This window comes from Lissotriton vulgaris, chromosome 7, assembly GCF_964263255.1.
Source record: "Lissotriton vulgaris chromosome 7, aLisVul1.2, whole genome shotgun sequence".
NCBI lineage: Eukaryota > Metazoa > Chordata > Amphibia > Caudata > Salamandridae > Lissotriton > Lissotriton vulgaris.
The window spans coordinates 1,504,963,854-1,504,978,596 of record NC_141695.1 but is presented as its reverse complement, the minus strand read 5'-3'; the positions used below and the strand labels follow the sequence as shown (position 1 = coordinate 1,504,978,596).

Below are 14,743 nucleotides of genomic sequence, written 5' to 3'. Positions count from 1 at the left end.
AGTAACGTATGCGGCCGATCATGAGATGATCCATGTAACCGGGCCAGTCTACAGGGTGCGAACAAAACAACAAAAGGATGGACAAATGTAACCTAGTCGCCAATCAAACCTAGGTAATTTCGAAAGGCACATGAAGGAACCATTCACAAGCGATGGGCCTGCTGCTACTCCATACAGTAGAGACACCATGTCAAGAGACCGGGCATGCGCTGCCTGGGCTCGACCTAAAAACAACCTCCCTAAGGACTATTTATTGGGCAGGTTGCATTTCGCAACCACATGTGATTGGGTGTGAAGGAAAGAAAAGTGGACTGTGAGGGATAGCAGACCACCATGCCTGCATTTGCTTTCCCACAAAGTTTCCCATTTCGCATTACTTCTGGGGAAGCAGCAGCGTTTATGGATTCAGACAGATATGCTTCAGTGAGGTCTTTGATTACAAGAAATTAACTTTTCTTTTCCATAGGACATTTACAAGTTAATTGGCTTTTGTTAGTGATTTCTTTAATGACTGAATTGGGGACCGCCCAGATGGATACAACAATCCTTATAAATTGTATTTAGTACATGTGTGCTCAGTGTCCTTTATGGTGAGTGTTTTATAATTGATTATTTATTGCATCTTTCGATCTGGATTATTTCATTTGCAAAAAGAAATAAGCTGTAGAACAGTCTGTGCTAGGATGCACGTGCATACTAACCCATAAGGAACAACATGTACAATGACACCCTCCTCACGAGTACACTCCCCCCCCCCCCCCCTCCCCCCTCTTCTCCACCCCTTTCATACTCCCACATTTAAGGTTTCGGACTCCTGTTCTTTCCAGCTGCAAATATACCCACGATCACATAGCGATAGAAGGATGCCCCTAGCCGAGCACTCGGCAGCGAGCCCGGGCTCGGGCAGCGTCTGCCGAAACACCAACTAGGGCGACTCGTCTGTTTGCCGTACACACCGCACACCGAGCTGACAGTCGGTGAGACACCACCGCCCACCAAACCTGTCCCCCACCAGCCCTACAGCTATCTGTACAAGCACGCCATTGACCCCCCGATTCACTGACACACTTTCAGTGCACATCGCACCGTTCAAAGGGTCATTGGGACTATACATGCCGAAGGGACGCGGCGTAACGCTGCCACAACAGAAGCACTGGGACACGCCGATGCAAACGGCTTTGTTTTTTGTTTGCAGAGTTCAAGGTTTATTTCTAGTAAAAATGTAAAATGAGACGTCACTTATAGAGATGATTGTGTGCTGAACAAGACTGATATGCATAAAATACCCGTGGCTTAGCACACCAGAAGATGAGTAAGATACTGCAGAATGCCTTCCCCTGTACACCTTTGACCAATCGATCCACAGACCTGTTGCAGCCGGCCCACAGGGTTGTAGGCTTTGCTATATGTACTGCACTTTTGAACAATAATAAACGTCTCGAAAAAAAAAAAAAAAAGGAACAACATGTACAGCAGTGACTACTGTTGTCCCTATTTTGTAGGGTCAACAAATCTTAAGCTGGAAATTTTCAATCATTTCAGTCGAATTCAAAGTGATGTATTAACTATCTTTATGCAGGATGAACTGCAGGCTGATCTGGACCTGATCCAAACCTACAAACTACACATTGCACAAGATATCAACCAAGACAACCTTCAACACTTCCTCACGTCGTATAACGGGTATGAAGTACAGTTAGTGGCATATGTTAGAAACGTTTTAAGATTGATGCTGAAAGATAATATCTACAATATTGGATGTGACCCTGGTGTTAAAGCAGGTTTAATGTTTTCTGTGGCTCCACTTGGGAATAGGATGGAATTTGTTTTGGAGGCTTTTCTTTCATAATTTTATGGTTGTAATACTGGGTTTAATTTACTCATCCCTGTTCACATTTCACATAATCTTCGACTTTTACAGATATTTTCTTATTATTTTTAAAGGTTTTTTCCCCTCCTTTATTTAATGTGTATTCATCTGCGATATATGTTTGGATGCAAAGTTTTAAAGAGCGTGTGCAGTGGCCTCGTATGGTATACCCAGTGCCATGGAAACATATGCCTACAACGTGAGTAGTTAAAGAGAAAAGGCTGTGGTGCCGATCCACGTTTTAAGATGATTCCGAGTGAGATGTAATTGTACTTCCCCATATTCCCTGTGCAGTTGTTCTAGTCTACATTGGGGTTTTGAAATAAATGCTATTTCAACTTGCCTAGCATGCTTGATACAGGGAGCACATTTACTAGATGTCCTTTTGAAGATAGACAGCGTGGCAGTTCTAAACCTTCATAAGCAAGACTTGAAAAAAGAGAGGCCATGACTATTTGGTGCTTGACGAGAAATGCAGTTATTGAAGATTATTTTGCCTACCCGGAGCAAACATAGTGAACTCAAATAAATTTGGACCAAAGGCCTATAAGGTAGCACAAAGATGTCAGCGGGGATCATGGAAACGGGGATAAGAAAGTATTTTTTGTGTAGGAAGAGAAAGATTTGCAATCGAGGTGAAAGCTAATTATCTGGAAAACAGATTTGTGGATACTTAGATTGAGAAGAGATAACCTTGTTCTCAGGGTTTTGAGACAGAGAAAATATGAAGGACATTTCGATATCTAACTGTTTAAAAGAAAGCTTGGAGTCAGTTATCAGGCAGTTAGAAAAATATTTTTGAAGGTAACGGAGATTCCAGAGAAGTAGAAAACGTGGAAATAATGATAGGAGTTAGTATTTTTTTCGTGTTTTTATCTTTTTATTAATCTCCAGCATATTTTTCATCCAGTGGGCAACAGATGAAACATTAAATTGGATCATCTTGTACAAATTACAATATGGGTGTTAAAATAGAGCAAACCCGAAAGCTGCTTTTCATTTGCATTGCCAGCGAAAATAAAGCTGAAGGACCGAATAAGAAATGCAAGATGGTGGGCATATATGCAAATAAGCATTGTCCAAGCCAATAGGTCTCACCTATGCAAGAGCTGTTGGCTTTGCCACAATGTTTTAGCAATGTTGTACACCAGCGTGGCTGCTGTTCAGCATGGCTAAATGTTACTGGGGTAAATGAGTGTTCAGTGGTGTCATAAAGTACAGTGGAGTGTTATGGAGTGGCATAGAGTGGAGTGAAGTAAAGTAGAGTATTGTAGAGTGGAGGGAGTAGAGTGTCATGGTGTGGAAGGGCGTAGAGGGACGGAGAGCTAAGTCGTGTAGTGTTGTGGAGTGGCATAGTGTGTACATTTTGATCTTAAAATGCAAGACTCTCACTTATCCCGTGAAGTCTAGGATGGGTCCACGGATAACAACCGCACTTCGGGCAGCCACCCAAAATATTCTCGCACACTGACGCTCCATCCAGCCACCGACACACTGTATGGCTACCACGGCTCTGGCAAATGCTAGGTAAGGAAAAGCTTATCTACATTCTAACTGGCAGAGGTGCCGAATTCCCAGAATTGTGGAGCCCTTTCTTGACATTGCTCACAGCTGAATTCCGTGAACGCGAGCTTGCTTGCAGGATTTGTGTCAGTGAGACTAAGCAGTCTAAGATACCGGGAACAAGTCAGTTCACGGAATTCAGCTGTGAGCAATGTCAAAGGGCTCCACAATTCTGGGAATTCTGCCCCTCTGCCAGTCATAGTGTGGGTAAGCTTTTCCATACCTAGCACTTGCCAGAGCCGTTGTAGCCATCCAGAGTGTGTCGGTGGCTGGATGGAGCGCAGTGTGCGAGAATATTTTGGGTGGCTGCTTCCAGTGCGATTGCTATCAGTCGACCCCTCCTAGACTTTAGGGGATAAGTGAGAGGATTGGGTAGCCCCAGGAGGACATATTCGGGAACTGTGGGATCTGTGTATCAATGCTTGTCTACCTCATCTAAAATGTGAGCCCAATATGCTTGGATGTGGTCACAACTCCATAACAAGTGTGTGAGGGTGCCTATTTCCCCACAACATCTCCAGCCCAGGGCACTCTGTCGTGTATCGAAGCAGTGGAGGCGTTCCGGTGTGTAATACCAGTAAGTGGTTACCTTCGGCAGTGTCTCTGTGCGCCCCATATGGTACGCTGAGTGTTGCGCCCTGTGGTAGATGCCCTCCCACTCTTTATGGCTGAGGGTGCGACCCAACTCCCACTCCCAGCGCATGCGGCCGGCGTTGTATGTAAGTGTAGAAGTCGATAATAAATGCTTGTATAGGTCAGAAATAAGCTTTATGTCTGAGGTGCGGGTGACAAGCCATTTTTCATAGGTGGTGAGTAGGCGTTGGGCACCTGGTTTGATAGACTGGTGGAGCGCCCAATACCTAAGTTGCAGTTAGGGAAGGCGGTCTGACTCCCGTATGCCATAGTGCATCTTCAATTGAGGAAATGGGATAACCCCTTATAAATCAAAAAGATGGTCAAGGTACCGGCACTTGGTGGGGCGCCATGCCTTTGCTTCAGTACCAGGGTGAAATTCCGGGTTGTTAAAGATGAGTGTCAGTGGGGAGGGGGAAGAAAGTCAGGCCATGCGCCAAATTAGTTCGATCCCAAACCTCCATGAGCGTGCCTGTGATATGACACATATAGATTGGGTGCCCTATCCAATTTACGAAGAAAGGGGATGCCCTTTAAGCAGCCACCGCCTGATCTTGGAAGAGCCAGTGTTTCTCCGACTCGAGGCGATGCCATTCTACCAGATAACGAAGTTGTGCAGCATGAAAGTAGAGTTGTAGGTCCAGGACCCCGATTCCCCCTTTTTCGGGTGGGAGGATTGTGACCGCTTGCTTAAAGCGAGGTTTGCGACCCTGCCAAATGAAGTTTGCCAGGTCGGCTTGGGTTTGTTAGATCCAGTCCAGGGGGGGTCGGAGGGGGAGGGTCTGAAAGAGATACAGGATCGGAGGGAGGATAGTCATTTTTGTGGCTGCAATTCTCCCCAACCATGATAGTGTGTGGTGCTTCCGTTGTCCCAGCTCCTTGCGGATGTGTGTGTAGAGGTTCGTGAAGTTAATGGCAGTGGTAGCTGGTATGGTGGGGCCAGGCTGAATCCCCAGATACGGAATCGAAAAGGTCGGCCATTGGAGAGGGTGTTCCTCTTGCAAATACGCTAATGTGGAGGGAGAGCGCGAGATGTCTAGGGCAATGGATTTCTCAATGTTGACTTTAAAGCCGGATGCCTGTGCAAAGCAATACAGTTCAGTGAAAAGAGCTCGCATCGCGGGGATCGGACTTGAAAGAGAGCAGGACATCATCCGCATATAGGCTGATAGTGTGAACGTCCCCTCCAAATTTGATGCCTGTTATAAGGGAGTGGTTGCGAATCCGCGGAGCCCGCGGCTACATGTAGAATGCAAATAGGAGGGGCGAAAGCAGACATCCCTGCCTAGTGCCCCTACCCATGGGTAATCGCGAGGATGTCTGGCCCTTTACCCGTAATGTCGCTTTAGGTAGGTGATAACAGTTGAGGATCCGGGTACGCAGTTTATCACCAAAGCCGAACCGAAGCAAGACCTGCTCCAGGTAGGGCCAATGTACCCGATCGAATGCTTTTTCGGCATTGATCGCCAGCAGCATGTACTCTCCTGATGTGCGGGACGCCTTTTCTATTAGGTGGAGTATTCTCTTGGTATTGTCACTCGTCTGCCGTTGTGGAATAAAGCCGGCGTTGTCAGGCTCTATTAATTGGGTCATGTAGGGTGCTAAACGAGTAGCGAGGATACTGGTGTATAACTTAATATCTACTTTTAGTAGGGATATCGGGCTATAAGCGCTGCATTGCGGTTTGCCCTTCCCGTGTTTCGGGATAACCACTAGCGATGCTTCTAGCCTCTCCTCTGGGATGGCCCCGTCTTGTGCAAAGATATTGAAGAGGTCACGCAATATGGGAGCTGTCTGGGCGCAGAAGATTTTATAAAAGGCTGCCGTGTAGCCGTCTGGCCCAGGTGATTTGCCCAGCTTAAGGCGGGAAATCGCTGCTATAACCTCCTCAGTGCCAAAGTCTCTGTCTAGAAATTTGGGCTGCGCCTCGCTAAGTGCTGGCATTGCTGCCTGCTCCAAAAAGCTGTTACAGTGTAGCGGTTCTAAGGGGTCACTGGCATATAGCTTTGCATAAAAGTCCCTGAAAGTTTCCGCAAACGCCACATCATCTGTAGTAAGATCCTCCACCCCCAGAGTGGATAGTCTGCACCCTCTGGCGCTGCCTAGTTTCGCGTAGCTTGTGAGCCAAAAGGCGACCACACCTATCGCCCCCTGTGTAGTAGGAGTGTCGGAGACAGAGCTGCGTACTCAGCCCGGTCCTGGTCAAGTGCCGCCAGCTGTTTCCGCTCTGTGCAAAGTTGGCGCCAGGCCCTGGCTACCCCAGTACGCTGGTGCATCTTCTCAAGTTCAGCCACCCGCTGAGTCAGCTCAGCTCGCTTGTGGCTGCGCTTTGCATTTTCAGTAGATATGGCATATTCCCCTCACAGCACAGCCTTAAGGGCTATCCATTGTGTCGCCATTGAGGTGTCTGAGGTGCTGTTATGTGCAAGGTAATCTGTGATAGCAGACTTAATTTGATTGATGACGGAGGTCCACTGTAGCAGTGTATCGCGAAGTTGCCAGTGTCTCAGCGGTTGTCGTGTAGGGGGAATTGGAAGGAGGCAATAACTGGAGAGTGGTCTGAAAGGGATGCCGTCAGAATCTGAGTCAATAGCCATTGCCTGGAGTGAGGTGGAGATGGTCTAGTCTAGCGTATGTTTTGTGGGCTCCAGAGTAGAAAGTGTAGGTTCGGCTATGGGGGTGGAAGTGGCGCCATAGGTCAACTATACCCAACTCTTGGAGACGCTCCAACCCAGCAGGAGAAAGAGCGCCAACCTGGCTCGTTCGCTGACATGAGCGATCGTGAGTGTTGTCGAGCACCATATTCAGGTCCCCCCCAAGTAGTAGATGTCTCTCCGAACAGTTGCCTCTGTAAGTGCCCTATGAAAGAATGCATCCTGGCCTTCATTTGGAGCATAGATGGATCCAACTATGAAGGAAACTCCGGCGACTTGGAACTGATACGTGAGTAAGCGACCCCTGATCTCTGCCTCCTTATGGAGCACTTTACCTTGGAAGGAGCGGGAGACGAGGATGGCGACCCCTGTGGATTTAGTACGGTTGGAAGAAAATAGCTGTGTGGGGAAGGCACGTGACCTCAGCCGGTGGTGATCTTTAGGGATAAGGTGTGTCTCCTGTAGGAGGCAGATGTCCGCTTTGGATTGCTCCAAGTAGTGGAGGACCGCCCTGCGGTTGATGGGGTTATTCAAGCCGCATACATTTAGAGTGAGAATTCTAGTAGGTGTGTGTGGTATCAGGGTTAATGGGAAAAACAAGCTGAAGCATAGAACAGCCTATACTATTTGACAGCTGATCTGCATAGCATGGTGAGGAAAGGTGGACGAGGGAACCCAAAATAAAAACCCCAAAATCCCCTAAACATAAGCCCCAAACAACATCCATGAGGGGACAGTTCGAGCAGTTGTAATCAGTGAACAGTGTGGTCATCCCGAGATGACCGGTCAGAACAGTGAAGGGCTTCCGTGTCTTGACCAATAGGGAGAGTGCCACTCCTCCCGCCGCCCGCCTAGGTCCAAAGAGGGAATAAGCAACAGAACCAAAATGGCGTTCGGAGTCCCCAAGTGTCATTTAGTGCTGGAACCCTCTCCTGCGAGGGCCTACGATACCGCTGTGAGAGCTGCCTGCTTGTTCTTGGCTATTTCAGATTTGTGCGGTTTCCGGGAGCGTCTTTGCCTGCCTTGTAGCTGCCACCCGGACGGGGAGCCCTCGGGACCAGTCTCATCACCGTGATCATCTTCGCTCGGCAGGGTGAGGCCCAGCAGCTGGCACGTATCTATTAATGAGCGAAGTTGCTGAAGTTTACCATTTTATCTGAAGATTAAGCGAAAGGGGTGTCCCCTTGAGTAAGGGATCCCCTGCTGTCTCAGATGTTCCGTCACCGGGCGGAACTGTCGGCGTCGTTGCAGGGTGATCAAAGCTAAGTCCTGGCACAGCACCAGTGAGTGGCCTTGGAAGGAGATAGGGTGCTGAGATCTCGCCTTCACCAGAATGGTTTCTTTCACTCTAAAGTCTTGCACGCACACCAAAATGTCCGCTGGAAGGGCATTGGGCGCCCGTGGTGGCCCCACTCTGTGTACTCTGTTGAGGACAATATAGGAGTCAAGGGAGTCGCCCAAAATATGTCGGAAGGCGCTGTTGGAGAAGGCAAACAGATCTTTGGTATCCTCCGTTGTTTTCACCCTCCGGATTCTAATGTGTCTGCGGTACCTGTTTTCCAAGTCCTCGAGATGCGATTGAATGTCCACCTGCTGATCTTGCATCCTAATGAAATCCTGCTGGAGTGTTGTCACCTCTGCCACCACCGTGTCACTCTTGTCCTCCAGGGTAGCTACTCGCTCTCCCACTGCGTCTACATCCCTCCACAGCTCTTTGACCTCCGCCGCAAATTCAGTTTTGACTGATTGCATGTCCTCTCAGAGGGTGAGAAACAATGACTCCAAGAAGGCCTTAGTTATCGGCTCGTCCCCAGCCGACCCAGAGGGTTTAGGTGTTTCCTTCCCAGGGTCGGCAGTCGCCATGTTAGGGTTGGAGAGTGAGCGGCCAAAGATATCTTTGAGAGGTTTCCCCTTCCTTGTGCGCGAAGTGGACATGCCCCTCCGATACCCCCAAACTCTGGTTTGGAGAGGTGGCAGTCAGGGGAGCCCCAGCGTGGTCCGCCGATCAGTCAGTGGAGGGCTAACTTGTTGAGTGTCTGCAAATCGTGAACGCCACTCTGGCTACCCCCAAGTCCCTACTGCCATTGCGGGAGCTCCGCTCTGGAATGGGGAGAAAACTCTACATCCAGGGACTCTCCCTGTCCCCCACGGGATGCTGCACCGCCGTCCCCAGAGGAAGCGGCCCAGTGCTTAATTTGTAAAATATTAAGTGCAGGTGCTAAGCTTTTCGTAGGAGGCCACACCCACTTCTACAGCCCCACCCACTTCTTACACTGGCTCCACCCACTTACTATATTGGCTCCACATTCGTCCTCAACTGGTACCTCTGAAGACATGCGAGGCAGACAGGCATGCATCTGAACAGAAGGAGGCGGTGGAAGGGACAGTAGATATATTATTTGGCCATTCACAAGGAATATAAATTCAATAGCCCTGGTCCTGTCAAGTAAGTGCCGATGCTTAGCACCGGAAACCACCTGCACAAATAAGGCGCTGTTCAAAAATGCCGAAAGCCCTGAAGTCTTTCTTTTTACAGCTTGCACTCTCTATAAAGCGCTGACCTGTAATCTCTTAATTCATAATGCAGTCATGTTATTCACTCCCTCCCCTTTCCCTGCTAAGAGCTCTGAAACAGGTGCACGTACTATATAAAAATATCCAAAGGCAATTAAATTAATAATAATGGCCACTAGCAGGCGCTGCAACCTCCTTTACCCAGTAAAGCAACGGCTGCCTGGTGTTCATCGTCGTCGGTATTGCTCGGTCATTTGGTATCGCGATTATTTGGGATGGTTGAACAATGAGAGAAAGCGTTTTGCTTTCAGGTCTGGTTGACTTGATGCTTAAAGTAGACATTTGTAAGACAAAGAACTGTCCTTTGTCCTTGTGCGGGTCCTGCCAGGCAGGCACTGTTGAAACCAGTGGTCTGGCGTTCTCCTGGACCATGTTCCTGATTTTCTTGATTTTGGGTGATGTAAAACGGGTTCTGTTTTTTAATGCAACACCTTGATCAAAACCCAAAAGGGTTTCACTGTGTACTTGGAATTATAAACACACATGTTTAAACTCCAGCTAAAAACTGCATGGAAAAATTGGTGTAAAAATACCTAGGAACCATCCATTCACATTTTCCCCTCAATTCTCTGTCCACAACTCTATTCTGAACTCTCTCATACCTCCACCTGTCCTCACCATGCATTTCCATACCCCTCCTTGCTGCCATCCCTCATCTCTTTCCTCTATGAGCCAACCCTCCCTCTGTAGCTCCCCTTTCCCTCCAGTGACAACTTCCGTTTCCGCACCCGATTTGAAACCACTTGCCGCACCCAATGTGAAACCACTTGCGCTATATGAAGGGATCCGGAGCCCGGCATGCTCAGACTCACTCAGCAGCACGCGCACACCCTCCTGCCCAGTCTCGCCTCGACGCCGGCTGTGGCGAGCCCTGATGCCAGCTGAGCGCACTACACACTGACCCCCGCACCTGGCCGCCCTTTAGTACCTGTTGAGATGGCTTCTTTATTACCAGCAGTATTTATGAATCCGTGAATCTGCGACACACACGGGGGGGGGAGGCGCTAACCTGGAACTCATCACAATCCCCTGCTTTTGTAAATACCAAATTCCATCATGCAGAAAAAGATTGTGGGGAAGTACGATGTTAGCCATTTCCAACAAATCTTAGAATTTCCAAATAACTATCACTCTGTTAGTACAAAAATTGTAATAGAGCTTCTGTAGTAGGGGATCTCTGTGTATAGTCATAATCTAGTGAATAGTCCCGCCCATGTGCGTGGACCCCGGCAATCAAAAATAATCTCTTAAATTGTCAAAATAATGCAGAAACTGCAAAGACACTTAAGAGAGAATTTAAAGACAAATAATGCAGCCTATAGCCACAGGCTACACTGTCCAGTACTTCAACTAGAAAATTCCACCAAAGAACACCACACATAATACAGCCTGCCCAGTTTCTACCATAGAGAAACTTGCCTCCCTCAGTAAAAGACTCTGGAATGATAGAGAGGAAGGTAGGGACAGACAAGCCCCATAGGCTGCCATTATGTGGCTTAAATAGGATACTGTGCCTTTAAGAGAACTTTCCAGAACTTCTCCCAGTATCCCAGAATGCATAGCAGGTCCCTCTACTTTCAGTTCTTTTTGAAGGCGAAGCATGCCAGACCTGTCGCATTCTTTACATGATGAAATATCTCCACCGGGGAGGAGGGCGGGCGCTTATGACTATAACAGAGATACCCCTACTACAGAACTGGAGTTACAGGACAGAAACTACTCCTTCTGTAGTAGGGGATCTCTGTGTATAGTCATAATCTAGTGAATAGAATGGCAAGCCCATCCCCACACTGAAGCGGCGGTGGAGAATAAATACATAACGCCACTACTGTGCGAACAAATTCCGCAGCGAAGCCTGCCCAACCTGAGCGTCTGCCCTGGCGTCAGTGTCCAGGCAGTAATGCTTAGCAAAGGTATGAACCGACTTCCAAGTGGCTGCCTTGCAGATTTCAGCAATCGGCACATTACGGAGCAGAGCCGTCGTGGCAGCTTTGCCCCTGGTGGAATGAGCCTTAGGCTTCCCTCCTAAGGTCTTATTGGTAACATAATTGTATGCAGGACACAATCCACCTAGAGATGGACTGCTTAGAGGTCGCAAGACCCGTCCTGACCGATCCATAATTGATGAACAACTGGTCAGACCTACGAATATCTTTGGTTTTATCCAGATAAAATTTCAACACCCTCCTAACATCCAGGGAATGGAGAGACCTCTCCGCTGGGGATGAAGGGTTCTGAAAAAACGTAGGCAAAGTTATAGTCTGGTTGACATGAAAGTCAGAAATAACCTTGGGAAGAAATTTAGGGTGAGTACGCATAACAACCTTAGCAGCATGAAATACAATATAAGGTTCATTACAACACAACGCCTGAATTTCACTCACCCTGCGGGCGGATGTAATGGCCACGAGTAACGCCGCCTTCCAGGACAGGTGCTGCAACGAAGCCTTATGAATAGGTTGAACTGAATTTTGCCTTGTCTCTTTGCTTCCTAAGTGCGTACGGTACTTCAATAGATTAGGCTGTGGCGGAGGACTGGAGGTGCTGGCCTGCAGTGATTATGCTTGGGCTTGGCAACTGGTGGAGGCAAAGTAAAAAATCTTTGCGCGCTCCCGCACGCACAGCCCCTACCCCATCAGAGCCTCCAGCCCGGCCCCTACTCTCCGCCCAAGCGCCCAAATACCTAGTGTGTCCCGGGCCGATTCCGAACTTCCGCTGCAGGCTGCCTGCTGGCTGCTGCATGCTAAGTCAAGTGATTTAGAACTTTGAGTGAGTCGCAACAACACTAAACGCCACCATGACTCACACTCTGCAGGATACGTGTAAAACACACTGCGTGGCTGCACAGAGTACAACAAAAAGGTACATTTTAAAAAACATCAATCTGGGCGTGCAAAGCAAATGCGTAGACCCGGCCCTCATAATTAAGTGCCGGTGCTAAGCACCGGCACAAATTAAGCACTGAAGCGGCCAGACAACGAGAGTGGAATGCTAACTCAGACGCCCCTGTGGGCGAAGTGGGTCAAAGGAGGCTGCAGAACCGGCACTGACCGGACAGGTAGTACCCCTCCAACATTCCCGGCCCACACAGAACTCCTCACTAATTGCGTCTCAAGATGCGGCAGGCTGGAAGAGTCACTCCAGCACCGGCTGAAGGGCTGCCCCGGCAGGGTCGGATTGGGATCACAATTCGGCCCGGGCACTGACGAAAAAAGTGGCCCACATTCAAGAGGCGTGGCCCATATTTAAGGGGCGGGGCCCACATTCAAGGGGCATGCCCTTTCATGAAACACCATTTGTACACACAAGGAATGAAAGTGGGAGGATACTGTTCTTGCACAGGACACAGGGCCAAGGTGACAATGGCCTAGATGCTGAGCAACTAAAAAAAATAGCAAGGCCCCTTTTTGTCACAAAATTATTCCAGCCCTCCAGCACAGGAGCACCTGAAAAGCAGCAAAGCCCCTGCTATTACTAACCTACTTAGCCCTCCCCAGACCTTCAGCTCAGGAGCACATGAACAGAGGTAAGGCCCCTGCAATTAGTAAATTAATCAACCCTCCAGGCCTTGGGAAAATGTCCTGGCAGGGGAGCACAAAACACAGCTTTATGGGTCATCCAAGGTAGCCAGGTAGCCAGGGGGGAGGCTGAGGTGAAGCTGGTGCATGGGAAGTGCCTTCCCCGTGTGTTCTGGCAGTTTGAGTATTTACCATTTACTGTAGTATTACCCTTGTACCTGTGTATGGTACCCTTTTGTAACTTGCACACGTCACTTTTCTCTTGTAACACACTGTTTGCTACCTCTCACTTTTGTTTGCTTTAGATACTTGCACAAGTGCCACCATTGCCTACGTAACGTTTGTTCTTGTGCTGGAGTGTCTGCCATTAATTGCAGTATTATACCTCTACTTGTATTTTGCACGCTTTTGTAACCTGCACACGTCACTTTTTCCTCCTGTAATGTATCGTTTGCTCCTCTTGTATTTTGGTTGCTCACTATTGTCACTTTTGATTCATGTAACTTAACGTTTGCTTTTGTAATTTGTCCACTTATAATTTTCTCCTCATGTATTATTGCTGTTCCTAGTGTGAAGTGCTCTGACGCCTTCGGGTAAAGTCCGCGCTATATAAAATCGCATAAATAAATAAAACAAAAAAATTCCAAACATCACCAGGCCCCCACAGCAAGACCCATTCTTCCTCGCCCACTGTGCCCTGAATGTGAAGGGCTGTGGGCGAGGTGTTAAGACTAACACCGTTTCTGGGCTGCATGGGCGCCAGGGGGCCGAGGTGCAAATGGCTCAAAGGCCTGAGAAACACCTGGCCCCCAGGGAGGCCGATTATTGCAATAAATCACCCCTCCCCAGCCCAGCCTCAGCTTGATTGCTTGGCAGGGCAGGGGTGATTGAGAGGCCACAGCTGACAATCGCAGTTGGAGCTCTAGGCGTTCTCGCACCTCCTCCGATACAGCGCGTGGAGGCAGGTCCGCTAGAAATGTATCCACTGCGTCCGCTGGGAGGCACTCCTGTGGGGCATATTGAGTGGCATAGTATGTTGCAAAACTTTCGGCCAGCTCCTTTGGGTCCGTTATCTGGGCCCCGGCCGCATCCCGGATCCCTGGTAGGGTCCGTTGCTGGAACGTACTCTGGCACAGCCGGTGCAGCATAGTCCCGGATTTGTCCCCCCATTGATATAGCCTGCTGCGCGTCGCTAGCCACACCTGTCGCGCCTCATCAAGTAGCAGGGACGCATAAGACTGCTGTGTCAAGAGGAGCTGCCCCACAACCTGACTCTCTCCGTTTACGCTACAGCGTCTCTCCAGAGCCTCCATGTCAGCCGCGACCCTCACTAACTCTGCTCTGCGCTTCCTCCGGGCAGCCGCACACCAAGCGATGTCCACACCACGAAGCGTGGGTTTCAGAGCCTCTCACACCATCCCAGCATCCGTGACCGACCCCACATTTTCAACCAGATAATGCGCTATAGCTTCCCCCATATGTTTCCTATACTCCTCATGCTGAAGGTGCCATGTGGAGAGGTGCCATCGGAAAGGCTGCCCCCCCCTGTCCAAAAGCAGGTCTATCGTAACCGGGGAGTGATTCGAAAGCCCACGTGACAGCATAGCCGCTGACTCCACTCTTCCAATGACTGCTCGAGGGACAAATATATAGTCTAATCTGGAGAAGGATTTGTGGACCACTGATAGGAATGTATATTCCCGACTATGTGCATGTAGATAATGCCACGTGTCCACCCAGTCCAATCCCTGTATCATGTCTCCTAATTTGGTGGACGTTCCAGCTACCTGGCCACCCCCAGGTTGACATCTATCCAAACGGCTGTCAATGACATAATTCCAGTCCCCCCCTATCACCGCTAGTGCCTCAGGAATGTCCGCCCATATTGCAAACAATTTCTCCACCAGTGACCACTGTAGTGGGGGTGGGGC

The 14,743-nt window shown here is 49.0% G+C and overlaps 1 protein-coding gene across 2 annotated transcripts in view; it reads left to right on the top strand.

Annotated features, from left to right (window-relative positions):
• Positions 1-14,743, top strand: part of NDRG3 (NDRG family member 3) — a 392,953-nt gene that overhangs the window by 190,904 nt on the left and 187,306 nt on the right. For both annotated transcript variants that reach the window (XM_086932352.1, XM_086932351.1), the window contains exon 10: positions 1,580-1,683. In XM_086932352.1, coding sequence (XP_086788478.1) covers positions 1,580-1,683 — 104 coding nt within the window. The remainder of the gene's footprint in view (positions 1-1,579; positions 1,684-14,743) is intronic.